The sequence below is a fragment of the Triticum dicoccoides genome, chromosome 4A (assembly GCF_002162155.2).
Source record: "Triticum dicoccoides isolate Atlit2015 ecotype Zavitan chromosome 4A, WEW_v2.0, whole genome shotgun sequence".
In the NCBI taxonomy this organism is placed as follows: domain Eukaryota; kingdom Viridiplantae; phylum Streptophyta; class Magnoliopsida; order Poales; family Poaceae; genus Triticum; species Triticum dicoccoides.
Window position 1 is genome coordinate 56,837,481 of NC_041386.1, and position 11,749 is coordinate 56,849,229.

General features: G+C 47.8%; 3 protein-coding genes across 3 annotated transcripts; 1 reads left to right on the plus strand and 2 right to left on the minus strand.

Moving 5' to 3' along the window:
* Window positions 1–967: 967 nt before the first annotated feature.
* On the plus strand, window positions 968–5,695 carry LOC119284942 (pentatricopeptide repeat-containing protein At5g65560-like). Its single transcript, XM_037564127.1, has 4 exons — window positions 968–2,684; window positions 2,762–3,053; window positions 3,879–4,095; window positions 5,223–5,695. The coding sequence occupies exon 1, from the start codon at window positions 986–988 to the stop codon at window positions 2,558–2,560; it is 1,575 nt and encodes a 524-aa protein (XP_037420024.1). The 5' UTR covers window positions 968–985; the 3' UTR covers window positions 2,561–2,684; window positions 2,762–3,053; window positions 3,879–4,095; window positions 5,223–5,695.
* Window positions 5,696–5,700: 5 nt separating this feature from the next.
* LOC119284943 (pentatricopeptide repeat-containing protein At1g08070, chloroplastic-like) lies at window positions 5,701–7,137 on the minus strand. Its single transcript, XM_037564129.1, has one exon. It carries the CDS (start codon window positions 7,089–7,091, stop codon window positions 5,916–5,918), a length of 1,176 nt encoding a protein of 391 aa, XP_037420026.1. The 5' UTR covers window positions 7,092–7,137; the 3' UTR covers window positions 5,701–5,915.
* Window positions 7,138–7,294: 157 nt separating this feature from the next.
* LOC119288670 lies at window positions 7,295–8,636 on the minus strand. Its single transcript, XM_037568244.1, has 2 exons — window positions 7,832–8,636; window positions 7,295–7,743 (listed from the first exon to the last, which is right to left on the minus strand). Exons 1-2 carry the CDS (start codon window positions 8,558–8,560, stop codon window positions 7,438–7,440), a joined length of 1,035 nt encoding a protein of 344 aa, XP_037424141.1. The 5' UTR covers window positions 8,561–8,636; the 3' UTR covers window positions 7,295–7,437.
* Between the last annotated feature and the right edge of the window lie 3,113 nt (window positions 8,637–11,749).

Consider the following 11,749-nt stretch of genomic DNA (forward strand, 5'->3'; position numbering starts at 1 on the left):
GATGACCGTACCTCCAGCCAATCATCCGTTCGTTTCTTTGTGTCTACAAGCATCTTATATGTCAGCCGAACCGAGAAGATTCCATTGTGGTCAAAATGCCATGCTCATAAGTCTTGTTGAATTGCATTAGCACCGGTATAGATCAAATAACTTACGCATCGACAAGACAAAAATAATGCTTTTCTACTACTACTCCCTCCATTCTAAATTACTTGTCGCTCAAGTGGATGAATCTAACACTATTTTAGTGCTAGATACATTCATTTGAACGACAAGTAATTTGAAACGGAGGGAGTAGTTGTTTGTTCCATGAACCACTCATAGTGTCATTCAGCTCACTGACCATAATTGGTGGGTATGCTGAATTGGCCGCCACCGGCCTAAGTGCATTATCCCTCGGTAGTGGTTGTTCACCCATATATTTGTATCTTCCCCAATTTCAATCCTTCTAATTACGCCTTGTGTAAGGACATCACGTCCTTCTACAACTGATCTTCATATTTGCGAAGGGGGAGACCACAAACTTGCATCCATAAAAAATCACAGTTTGGAGAATAATCTGCCTTCAAAATCTGAGAACCGAGTGTTGTCGTGTTCTGCATTAAAGCCCATGCTTGTCCGGCTAACAAATCAAGGTTGAATAGTTCCATCTTTACTCATACGCAAAAATGTATTTTCATCACTCTAGTAAGAAAAACAAATGCTAAAAAAACACGCATATGTCCCGCCCATGAGTCCAGCATGTTGCGAGCAGGCTTTCTCAGGTGTTTGGAATGGACCGGGCCTCTTTGAAGTATTTCCCAGAGAGAAAAAATACACTACGAAAAACAAACTCGACTCAAGCCGAAACCCAGGCCGGCCCAACACGCGAATAGCCCAGTCTGATTCCTTTCCCTCCAAAACCAAAACCAGCAAAATGGCCCAAAACCCTACTAAAAACCCTGGCGACCCGACCACACCTCTCCGCCCGCCGCCGGCGCCTCCTATGCCCTTCCGCCCCACCTTCCCCCGCCGCTGCTTCGACGACCGCAAGCTCTCCTCCTTCCTCTCCGCCCTGGCCTCCTTCTCCGCCAACCCCTCCCCATCGCCGCCCGCAGGATCGGTTCCTGCAGCCCGCTCCCCCGCCGCCTACAATGCTCTCATGTCCGCCTACTCCCGCGCCGGCCGCCCAGACGAGGTGCTCCGCCTCTTCCGCTCCCTCCCCTTCCCCCCCACCGCGCCCCTCTTCACCACCCTCATATCCTCCCTCGCCGTCTCCGGCCGGCCCCGCGCCGCGCGCGCCGCCTTCTCCTCCCTGCTCGTCTCCGGCCTCACGCCCACCGCGTCTGCCTTCACCGCACTGCTCAAGTGCCATGATGGCTCGCTCGACTCTATGCACCACATTTTCCTTGCGATGACCTCCGCCAGCTGCTCACCTGATGCCGCCGTGTACAACTGCTACATTTCCATGCTCTGCGACTCCGGGCGGCTGGAGGAGGCCTGGGGCATCCTTGACCACATGATGGATGGAGGAGTCCGCCCCACTGTCCGCTCCTACACCGCGATTCTACGTGGATACTGCGAGCAGGGTAAGATTCTCGAAGCAGAGAGGTTATTCGATGCCATGGTCGATGCCGGCTGCCCCCCGGATGTCGTATCCTACAGCGTGCTTATTGAGGGGCTTTGCGGCATCAGGGAATTTGATAAGGTGGAGAGGATATTAGAAAGAAGTGAAGAGAAGGGGTGGACGCCCAATGCTGTCACCTACAATATTTACATGTCTGCTCTGTGCAGGATGGGGTTCTTGGATGAGGCATGTAATCAAGTAGATAAAATGCGCAACAGAGGGCTGTTGCCAACGGTTGAGACACTGAGTATTCTATTTGATTGCTTGTGCCGAGACGCAAGGTTTTCAGAAGCAGTCTGCTTGCTGGAACACAGTGAAGAATTAGGCTGGCATGCTGATGTGTTCTGCTATAACACTCTGATGGGTAGGCTCTGCGATGCCGGTGATTTTGCAAGAGTCTTCAAGCTGCTGGTTGATCTGTTGAAAAAGGGCATTGGGCCAGATATGTTTAGTTTTACAATTGCAATACGTGGCTTCTGTGGAGTTGGGAAATTCCGTCTGGCAAAGTGTCTAATAGATAATGAGTGGATTGGATATGATGTTGTGGCTTTCAATACTTTGATTCATGGATTCTACAATGCTGGGGATTTACGTGGAGTCAAGCTAACTTATATCAATATGTGCAGTAGGCAAATTTCTCCAAACAACTTTACTAATGCTACATTGATCGATAGCTTATGTAAAGATCGAAAATTTGTCGAGGCAATAAACTCTCTTGCATCTTTGAGAGATGGGTCGGTGCCTGATCATGTTGTTCACCTGAACAATCGGTTGGTCAAAGGAGTAAGATATAAAAAGGTGCTCAACCTACTTGATGAAATACGCTGTAGAGGATTTGAGCTAGATACTTGCATCTTCATCCCATTAGTTAGGGTATTATGCTGGGAAGGCTACTACAAGCGTGAGAATATCAATGAAGTTTCTCTTATACTGACCAGTCTAGGAATTAGATGATAATCTCAAGATTGACTGATTGAGTACCTGAAATGAGAGTTTGAGTTAGCATAATCATGCAAATCACCTTTTGGTGCTGGTTCCCTCGTCCTTCACACACCAGCAATCTCTCATCTTTCATCAGGTCAGTTGGCACCTAAAATTATGCCATGGTTTAATTTCACCTTCTTTACATGATATTAATCCCAGCTAGTTTTTCAGGGAGAAGTGCCTGATTTTACGAGCTCTGAGAAATAGAAGGGGAGCCTTGGCGCAGTGGTAAAGCTGCTGCCTTGTGACCATGAGGTCACGGGTTCAAGTCTTGGAAACAGCCTCTTACAGAAATGTAGGGCAAGGCTGCGTACAATAGACCCAAAGTGGTCGGACCCTTCCCCGGACCCTGCGCAAGCGGGAGCTACATGCACCGGGCTGCCCTTTTTTGAGAAATAGAAGTTTGGGCCTGGACAAGATGATCAAGCTCAAATGTTTTCTAGAGCAAATATTGGGCATAAAGGTATGGATTTGTGCTTCATGTTATGGTTTCTTTCCACGTGGACAATCCCGTGTACGCATTCATTGTTCATCATTGTGTTGTCTGTTATTGTGACCCCCTTCTGCATTTTGGTGAAAGAGATTGTTTATGGATGCAGTTGGAGATTGCACTTCTTATTTTGTTTTGCTTTCCTCCAGAAGGAAATTTGTTATGTAATAATGTTTGATCAGTTGTGCCAAAGTCATCTAGTTTTGACTCTTAAAATAGGTATTAAGTAAGTATTTTGATGTGCTCCATTGCCTCTCCAAACTCTAAGTTGACATTTTTTTCAACCAGTGATGCCCACCAAAATGGTTCAAAATGTCTCTGCGTTGCATATTGCCTGTGATGATTAAACACAGAAATGGAAAGTATATTCGGATGATGCACTTGTTTGTCAAGTACTCCCTCCCTCCCAAAATAAATGTCGTTGATTTAGTATAAAATTGTACTACAGTTGTACTAAATCAGCGACACTTACTTTTGGACGGAGGGAGTATGAAAGTAAGCTGGTAAGAAAAATCTCACTTGCCTGCGATAATAGTCCAAGCTCTCAGTAAACTGTAAGGATATTGCCATAAGAATCTCCAAATTAAGTTGAAGATTCATAGTTCTTTGAATTATCTTGTAGTAAAGTTCTATCTGCTGAATGTCAAATAGATTTTATCACTTTATCACTACTAAGGGTAGAGAAATAAGACATTCAAAGTTCAAATATTGATGCAAAAGTTGTATTCTATTGAAATATTTGATGAAATAATTCTTTTTTTATGAAATTCATTTTGGTTACTTTGGGGTTTGAATCAGGAAGTGGAAACAAAAAGGATGTTGCAGCAGACAATGCATTTGAGGAACCAAGCTGTTAATGCCAGATTTTTCTTACATCATCAGGGATCGCTCCCCGGTTCCATTTGATAGAGACGAAATCAATCTTCAAACAAGGTTGAGACCAGCTGCCAGAAAGAAAACGCCTTGGGCCCAACAAGACGAAAGAAGACGCTTCTCCATTGTGCAACGTTTTAAGGTAACACAAAGGTCCAGTGCATACTTATCGTTTTGGTCCTTATCATGATGAGTTTCTTCCTCATATACATCAACAACTAAGCCATTAGTTCCAAACAAGTTGGGGTAGGCTAGAGCTCAAACCCATAAGATCTTGATACCAGCTCATGGCTCTGGCACGTGGATAGCGAACTTCCACGCACCCCTGTCCATGACTAGTTCTTTGCTGATATTTCAGTCCTTCAGATATCTCTTTGCTGACTCCTGTCATGTCAAGTTTGGTCTACCCAACCTCTCGACATTATCAGCACGCTTTAACCATGCGCTGTGCACTGTAGCTTCTGGAGGCCTGCGCTGTATATGTCCAAACCATCTCAGACGATATTGCACAAGCTTCTTCATATACATGATTGTTAAATGCTTCTGAAGCCATGAACAAAAGAGATTCAAGTCTGATCATGTTATAGACTAAACAAGTTTATTGTTTTTTGAACTGGATTAGTTTAAAAAGACTGTACTGGTTCACTCAATGTTGGTACTGTGCATATTGAAATGTTGTGCTGTTATTTGGAAAATGGATGCGCTGATGTTGTGGTGCATTCATTTTGTGATCAGCGGATGTACATAGACTTTCACCATATCACTTAGCATCTCTGCTTTGGGGTCAACTTTCTGATATAGAGGAGGAACCATGTTCTTCGATGATTGAAGTTTCCTTATACCTGTCTATTTTCAATTTGTCAAAGCATTGGCATTTGTATCTACTACCTCAGTACCATAATATATGACGTTTTAGCAGCTCAAATTGAACTGCTAAAATGCCATATATTATGGTACGGAGGGAGTAGTTGGATAAAATTGGTGCTCTATGGAATGTCATTTGGTGCATGCTATTTTGATTTGCCAAATGTGATGATTTCCTTACGTTTTTTTAGCTCATTGTTAGTGTTCCTTTTATTCAATTTATTTCTATGGAAAATGCGACGATCCTGAGGTGTTGGTTTCTCCTTTTGTTGAGAACAAACAATTAGTGGTAGTGGGCAGTAAGTGATAATGCCTAGTTAGCAATGACAATAATGTGTTTCTAGTCCTCTTTTTTGTATCTCATAAGTGTGGTACTAATGTTATTTCCCCTGTTTGAATTTTTAGGGTTAAATAGCACAGTTGGCTCCTTTGGCGATGCAACAGCAGTTATGGTGACGCTGCAACATTTTCCTGGTTATTTAGGTTAGCTTAAGTCGAGTCAGTCGATGTGTTGGTACATCTGGCTTGTATATTAGTCGATGGCACCATCAAGCTAGTGTACAATTTTACTGGGATGGCTATGGTAGAAACAAAATTTATCTAATATAAAAGATTTATACATTTTCCTAGACACATGTTCCTCTCGCCACCACTCTAAGTTGTATAAATGGATGGTGGAAACAGTGCATCCAAAGTGCACAAATTACATACAAACGCAAATAGCTATCCCCTATTATTTGATGTAGAGTTCTAGAATAGGAATAGTTCATACTTCATAGGTATATGTGGCATCAGAGTATATTGCCTTTGTTATTTCTGAAATCGGCACTGTATGGATCTCACGAGTCTAAACAGTTCAGTTATTGTACTTATGCCAGATGAGCATCAATTTTTCACACTATTCCATTACTTGCTTGTAACATATTTCGTGCAGTTATTTTTTTTCCTGGGTACATATTTTGATTTACAAGGAATTTTTTGATAGCTTTGCACTGTTATCTGATAATAGATTCTTACATCAAAATCGTGCCTATAAGATCTCATGCATGCAAGGTAGTAGAACTTTCGCCTTGTTGAATGGTGATGTGAACAATGATGCTACACTTGGATCCAAGTGCAAGCAGCAGCCTCGTCGATCTTTGTTGCAGCAGCCCTCTCCCTGACAGAACAAACGTCGTCCCATCGCCCTGCATCAGCCAGCGACTTGGACATGAGCACGTACATTTCCTGCCCGGCAGCCACTTCTCCGGCGAGAAACCTCTTCCAGAGGAACCGCTCGCCGGCAACGCCGGTTGCTTTACTCGCACTTGCATGGGAGCAGTAAGCTCCAAGTACCTGCTGATCGCATTCCACGGGCATCCGCCTGAAGATTTCTCCAACTCCGTCGAGCCTCCCGGCCCGGCCGCAGGCGTCGAGCACGCACGTGTAGTGCTCCCGCTGCGGCGCGACCCCGTAGATCCTTCCCATGGCGCCCAGGAGGTGCAGCGTCTGGTCTACCTGCCCGGCATGGCAGCAGGCATAGAGCAACGACAGGAACACGGCGCCGTCCGGTCGAACACCTTGGCGCAGCATCACGGAGAAGAGCTGCAGCGCCTCCCTGCACCGGCCGTGCACGGCCATGGCCCTCATGACGGTGGCCCAGGAGACCAGGTCCTTGTCCGGGAGCAGGTCGAACACCTCGAACGCCAGCCGCGCCTCGCCGCACTTGGCGTAGGCGTCGACCAGCGCGTTGGCGACGACCTGCTCGCCGCCGAGCCTTCGCTTCAGCGCGTACGAGTGCAGCAGCTTGCCGCATGCCAGAGCGCCGGTGGACGCCACGGCGTGCAGGACGCTGACCAAGGTGGCCTCGTTCGGGCGGGCGCCGTCGGAGAGCATCGCCCGGAACATCGCGACGGCGTCCTGCGGGCTGCCGCCCCTCGCGAGCCCCCACGCCATCGCGGTCCAGGAGAAGACGTCCCGCTCGGGCATTCCGTCGAACACGCGGCGCGCGCTGCGGAGGGCCCCGCACTTGGCGTACACGTCCAGCACGGCGTTGTCCACGATCGGGTTCGCGCCGGGGCCGCCTCCTCGCCGGAGCCAAAACCCGTGGATGGCCCGCCCCAGGCCGAGGCTCCGCAGCCTGGCGCACGCCGGGAGGACGCTCGCCAGCGTGAGCGCGTTCGGCGCCGCGTCCATCCTGGAGAACTCTGCCACGGCCTCCGCCGCGCGCCCGCCCCTCGCCAGCGCCGAGATGCGCTTCGTCCACCGCACCACGTCTCCCGACGAGCGGGCCATTCATGGCAGCGCGCGATCCAGCGCCAACCACCTACTCTGGCACTTCGGCTACCATCGAGTGGTTAAACGCTTTTGTCCATGGGACGAGCATCTTCCATTTTTTTGGAAGATTTTTGCTCAAATTTCAGATCATACTTTCATACTGTATTACTCAGTAGACAATTTGCACAAGTCAAATTAATCTATATATAATCACATCCGTGTCCATTTCCACACGTAAAAACTGAACTGCAACGTCTCTCGTGAAGTGGCAAATGAAATCCTCGATTGAGAATTCGAGATGTACATGAACAATGTACTACAGTACAAAAGTCGCCAAAAAGATGAGTAGTACATGTAGTATGATTTATAGAGTTGCTGCGGAGCAGGTGGAGCGGCCGTCGGCGGCGAGGGTGTTGTCCCGCCACGGCGATCTCCTCCTGAGGTACAGCACGCACTGGGAGTCGTGGCGGTACGTGAGCCGGACCATGCTCCCAACCACGCGGTACCGAGACCGCGACCGCACCGCGATGGTGACCGGCACGCCCTTGCCGGACTCGAGCAGGTCCTGCATGCCGCGCCCCGCCGCGTACATCGGCTTCTCCTGCGCCGCCACGAAGAGCCTCACCGTCGTAGCGCCCCGCGGCCCGACGACGACGTGCGGCCCCTCTCCCTGCGTCGATCACGCAAGGTGATAAGCAGACTACTAGGCGGGCCGGCGTGCCGCTGCAATGCACGTGTACATGGCGATGTATGCGTACCTGCTGTGAGGCTGCGAAGGTGAAGTGGCCAAAGGACATGTCGAGCAGCGGCGGGAGGAGGTGCAGGCTGAAGACCTTGGAGTGGTTCTCCACGGCCATCTCCACGGAGCAGTTGCAGTTGAGGAAGCTGGTGATCACGCCGGAGCCGTCCAGCCCTTCCCCGAGGCTGAACCGCTCCACCTTGCCGACCTTGAAGGAGACGCCGGGGTGCGCGGGCCTTGTGACGACGACGAAGACGAGCAGCGCGATCGCCATGCTGACGGCCACCCTCCACGCCACCTGGAACGCGATGCAGCAGCATGGCGCCTCCGGGTCCAGCTTCACGTACCTCCACGCCCCGCTCCTCTGGTCGGCGCCGACACCGTCGTCGTCGTCGGACCGCCCGGAGACCACCCTCAGCACCTGCCGCGCCCCCCTGCTGCCGCCGCCGCCGCTGGGTTTCTTGTCGGTGAGGAAGGAGTTGTTGGAGCCGCGAGAGGAGGAGTAGCGGGACAGGGCGAGGCGGGAGGCCTCCTGGTCGTGCTCGTGGCGGCCGGCGCCGGCGTCGTCGCTACGGCGCGGGGCGGCGAAGGCGGTCTCCGGGAACGGCGAGAGGATGAGCGCCGTGGACTCGGACGCCGGGTGGCTGAGGGTGTGCGACGCCGCGGAGGGGCTCTGCACGTAGTAGGCGCACGGGGACGGGTGGAAGAGCGGCACGTCCTGCTCCTCCGCGCCGACGGCTGGTGCCATGACGACGTTCTCGATCGATCACAGCTTCCTCCTTTTAGTTCACCTAGGAACAATTTTAATCCTGCAGAATTCGGTTGCTCTGCTGCCTGTCGAACTGTGAATCTGTGACCGTTTATGTAGGAGCAAAAGGGGTCGAGGTTTGGGCTCTCCGACGGCACGCGAAATGATAGTCCGCAGCGGGTTGCGGCTAACTTTCGCGGGAAAATGGGGAAATAAAGGGAGAAGAAAGGCTAGTACTACAGTACGAGATTACAAACTGGCTTGACAGGCAGGATTTCATCAAGTGCCGGGGTTGGCATTACGACAAATGTCCATCATGGTTAGCACTTCGTAGCTTGCTATGGCAGTGAGTGAGTGAGAGTGTGAGTCGGGCCAGGGTGATGAGTACACGAGCCGCAGTTTGTGTATGCATGCATGGATGGATTAATAATTCAATGGCAGCCAAGCTAGTCTCCCACTTCAAATTAAGTAGTGAGCCTAAACACTCTTATATTTCTTCACACTTCACAGAGCTAGTACTAGTAGAAGAAAGCGTTGGCGCTCTGAACATCTTGGGCTGATTAAGGTTGAGCCGATGCACTCGGGTCTGAACATCTTGGCAGAAGCCAAAAGGTACTCTGAGCATACATGCAGTGTCATGTTTCACTAGGGTGATGGTACGATGACAGGACGAGATTATAATAATTATAAGATGTTGTAGACTTTCGGTAAGCACATGGCAATTATCAAATACAAGACCCCCGTGCGCCACGCCATTATTATGTATCATGGACCGCAACTATGCTACATGTGCTCTGTTTTACCGGCTAGGTGTGACTTAGCTTGCAAGATAGATGCAACGGCTACTCAATACTCATGCGCCTTTTTTAGAATGGTGAAGTACTGAAAATGAACCTCCCACTAGTAGAAAAAGGGGATTTCGTTCGGGTCTGGCCAGCCCATTAGTTCCGGTCCTTTCACGAATCGGGACCAATGAATGCATTCGTCCCGGTTCGTGAGCCCAGGGGGCCGGCCGGGGCCTCGTGGGCATTGGTCCCGGTTCGTATGGACTCATTTGTCCCGGTTCCAGGCACGAACCGGGACCAATGGTCCTCGCTTTTGACCCACAAACATTGGTCCCGGTTCTTGGCTCGAACCGGGACAGAAGGCTGGCCTTTAGTCCCAGTTCCAGACATGAACCGGGACAAATGAGTTGCCTATATATACCCCGTCGCTGCAGCAGAGCACTCCATAGTGCTCTGTTTTTTCTGGCCGACGAGGAGAGGGCATTTGGGTGCTCTAACTCACCTCCTATGCACATGAGGTGTTCGATGAAATGCCCAAGCCACGCTAGTTAAGCTTTCTCCTCTCGAAGCTCGACCTCCAAACTCCATTTTCCCTGAGATTTGTCTAGGTTTAGCAGTCCATCACGTCTTGTCCCCGTCTTCACCGCCGTCGATCGCCCGCGCCGATCTCGTCGCCTGCACCACTGTGGTGAGCCTCTTATCTTCTTCTGAAAGAAAAAAATTCTTACTTTAGATAGATACTTGTCTAATTTTCTTACTTTTATTATTGCTTGTGCTTATATAGTGCGATGGTTTTGGTATCCGCCCCCGTCGGCCCTCGTCCTGGCTATGATTTGGATGTGGTATATATTATCTTTTATAACTATTTGGTTCATTTATTGTTTATGACAATTATGCCCATCAAGTTAACATAGATTTTTATTTATGTAGGAGGTAGTTGAACCAGAAATTCCAACCGACCCTATTATCGAGAGGTTAAATTTAGTTGAAGAAGAAAACAATTACTTGAAGGAAAAAAATTGAGGAGAAGATGATATTGGAGTTGCATGTTGCGGATGTCGTCGATGATCACAAGATCAAGATGGATGCAATGTGGTTGAAGATTAGAAAATATGCCATTCATACCGAGGCTTGGTATCATTATGCTGTTGGATCAATTTTTACCTTGGTTGTGATTATGACCGCATTTATTGTTGCATTGAAAGGTTTCACATAGTTTCAATGTATGGTTTAACTAGATGCTCTGGAGAGCTATATGTTGTTCAATGAGAACTATGTATGTACTTTGTTTTTAATGTGATGATAAACTTCTATTAAATTGGTCACTTATCTATCCATGAGAGTTATATGTACTAAATTGATGATGTAGCTTTGAATGGTGCATTTTATACACGAAGTGCATCCAGTTTTTGCCGTAAGCCTCTCTACTTTCTTGCACATGCTATGTGGGTGAAATGATGATACCATGCCAACTTTCAACCTTTCCAGAGTTCATTTATAGTGCTTTTCAATTTCAGGGTCTTATAACTCAAAATAATCAGTAAATGCATGAAAAATAACAAATGAAGTCAGAAAGGGTTGAAAATTGATGACGTGGCTTTGAATGGTACATTTTGAACACAGAAAAAGTATGGAGTTCAAATAAGTTCAAAGAAATGAAATCCCTTTGTAACAGACAAGTTTCCGTATGAAACCCTGATACTTCGAAAGAGATTGTCCGTTTTGTACACGAAGTGCATCCAGTTTTTGCCGTAAGCCTCTCTACTTTTTTGCACATGCTATGTGGGTGAAATGATGATACCATGCCAACTTTCAACCTTTTCAGAGTTCATTTGTAGTGCTTTTCAATTTCAGGGTCTTATAGCTCAAAATAATCAGTAAATGCATGAAAAATAACAAATAAAGTCAGAAAGGGTTGAAAATTGATGATGTGGCTTTGAATGGTGCATTTTGAACACAAAAAAAGTATGAAGTTCAAATAAGTTCAAAAAAAATGAAATCTCTTTATAACAGACGAGTTTCCGTATGAAACCCTGATACTTTGAAAGAGATTGTCCATTTTGTACATGAAGTGCATCCAGTTTTTGCCGTAAGCCTCTCTACTTTCTTGCACATGCTATGTGGGTGAAATGATGATACCATGCCAACTTTCAACATTTTCAGAGTTCATTTGTAGTGCTTTTCAATTTCAGGGTCTTATAGCTCAAAATAATCAGTAAATGCATGAAAAATAACAAATGAAGTCAGAAAGGGTTGAAAATTGATGATGTGGCTTTGAATGGTGCATTTTGAACACAGAAAAAGTACGGAGTTCAAATAAGTTCAAAAAAATGAAATCCCTTTGTAACAGACGAGTTTCCGTATGAAACTCTGATACTTCGAAAGAGATTGTCCGTTTTGTACA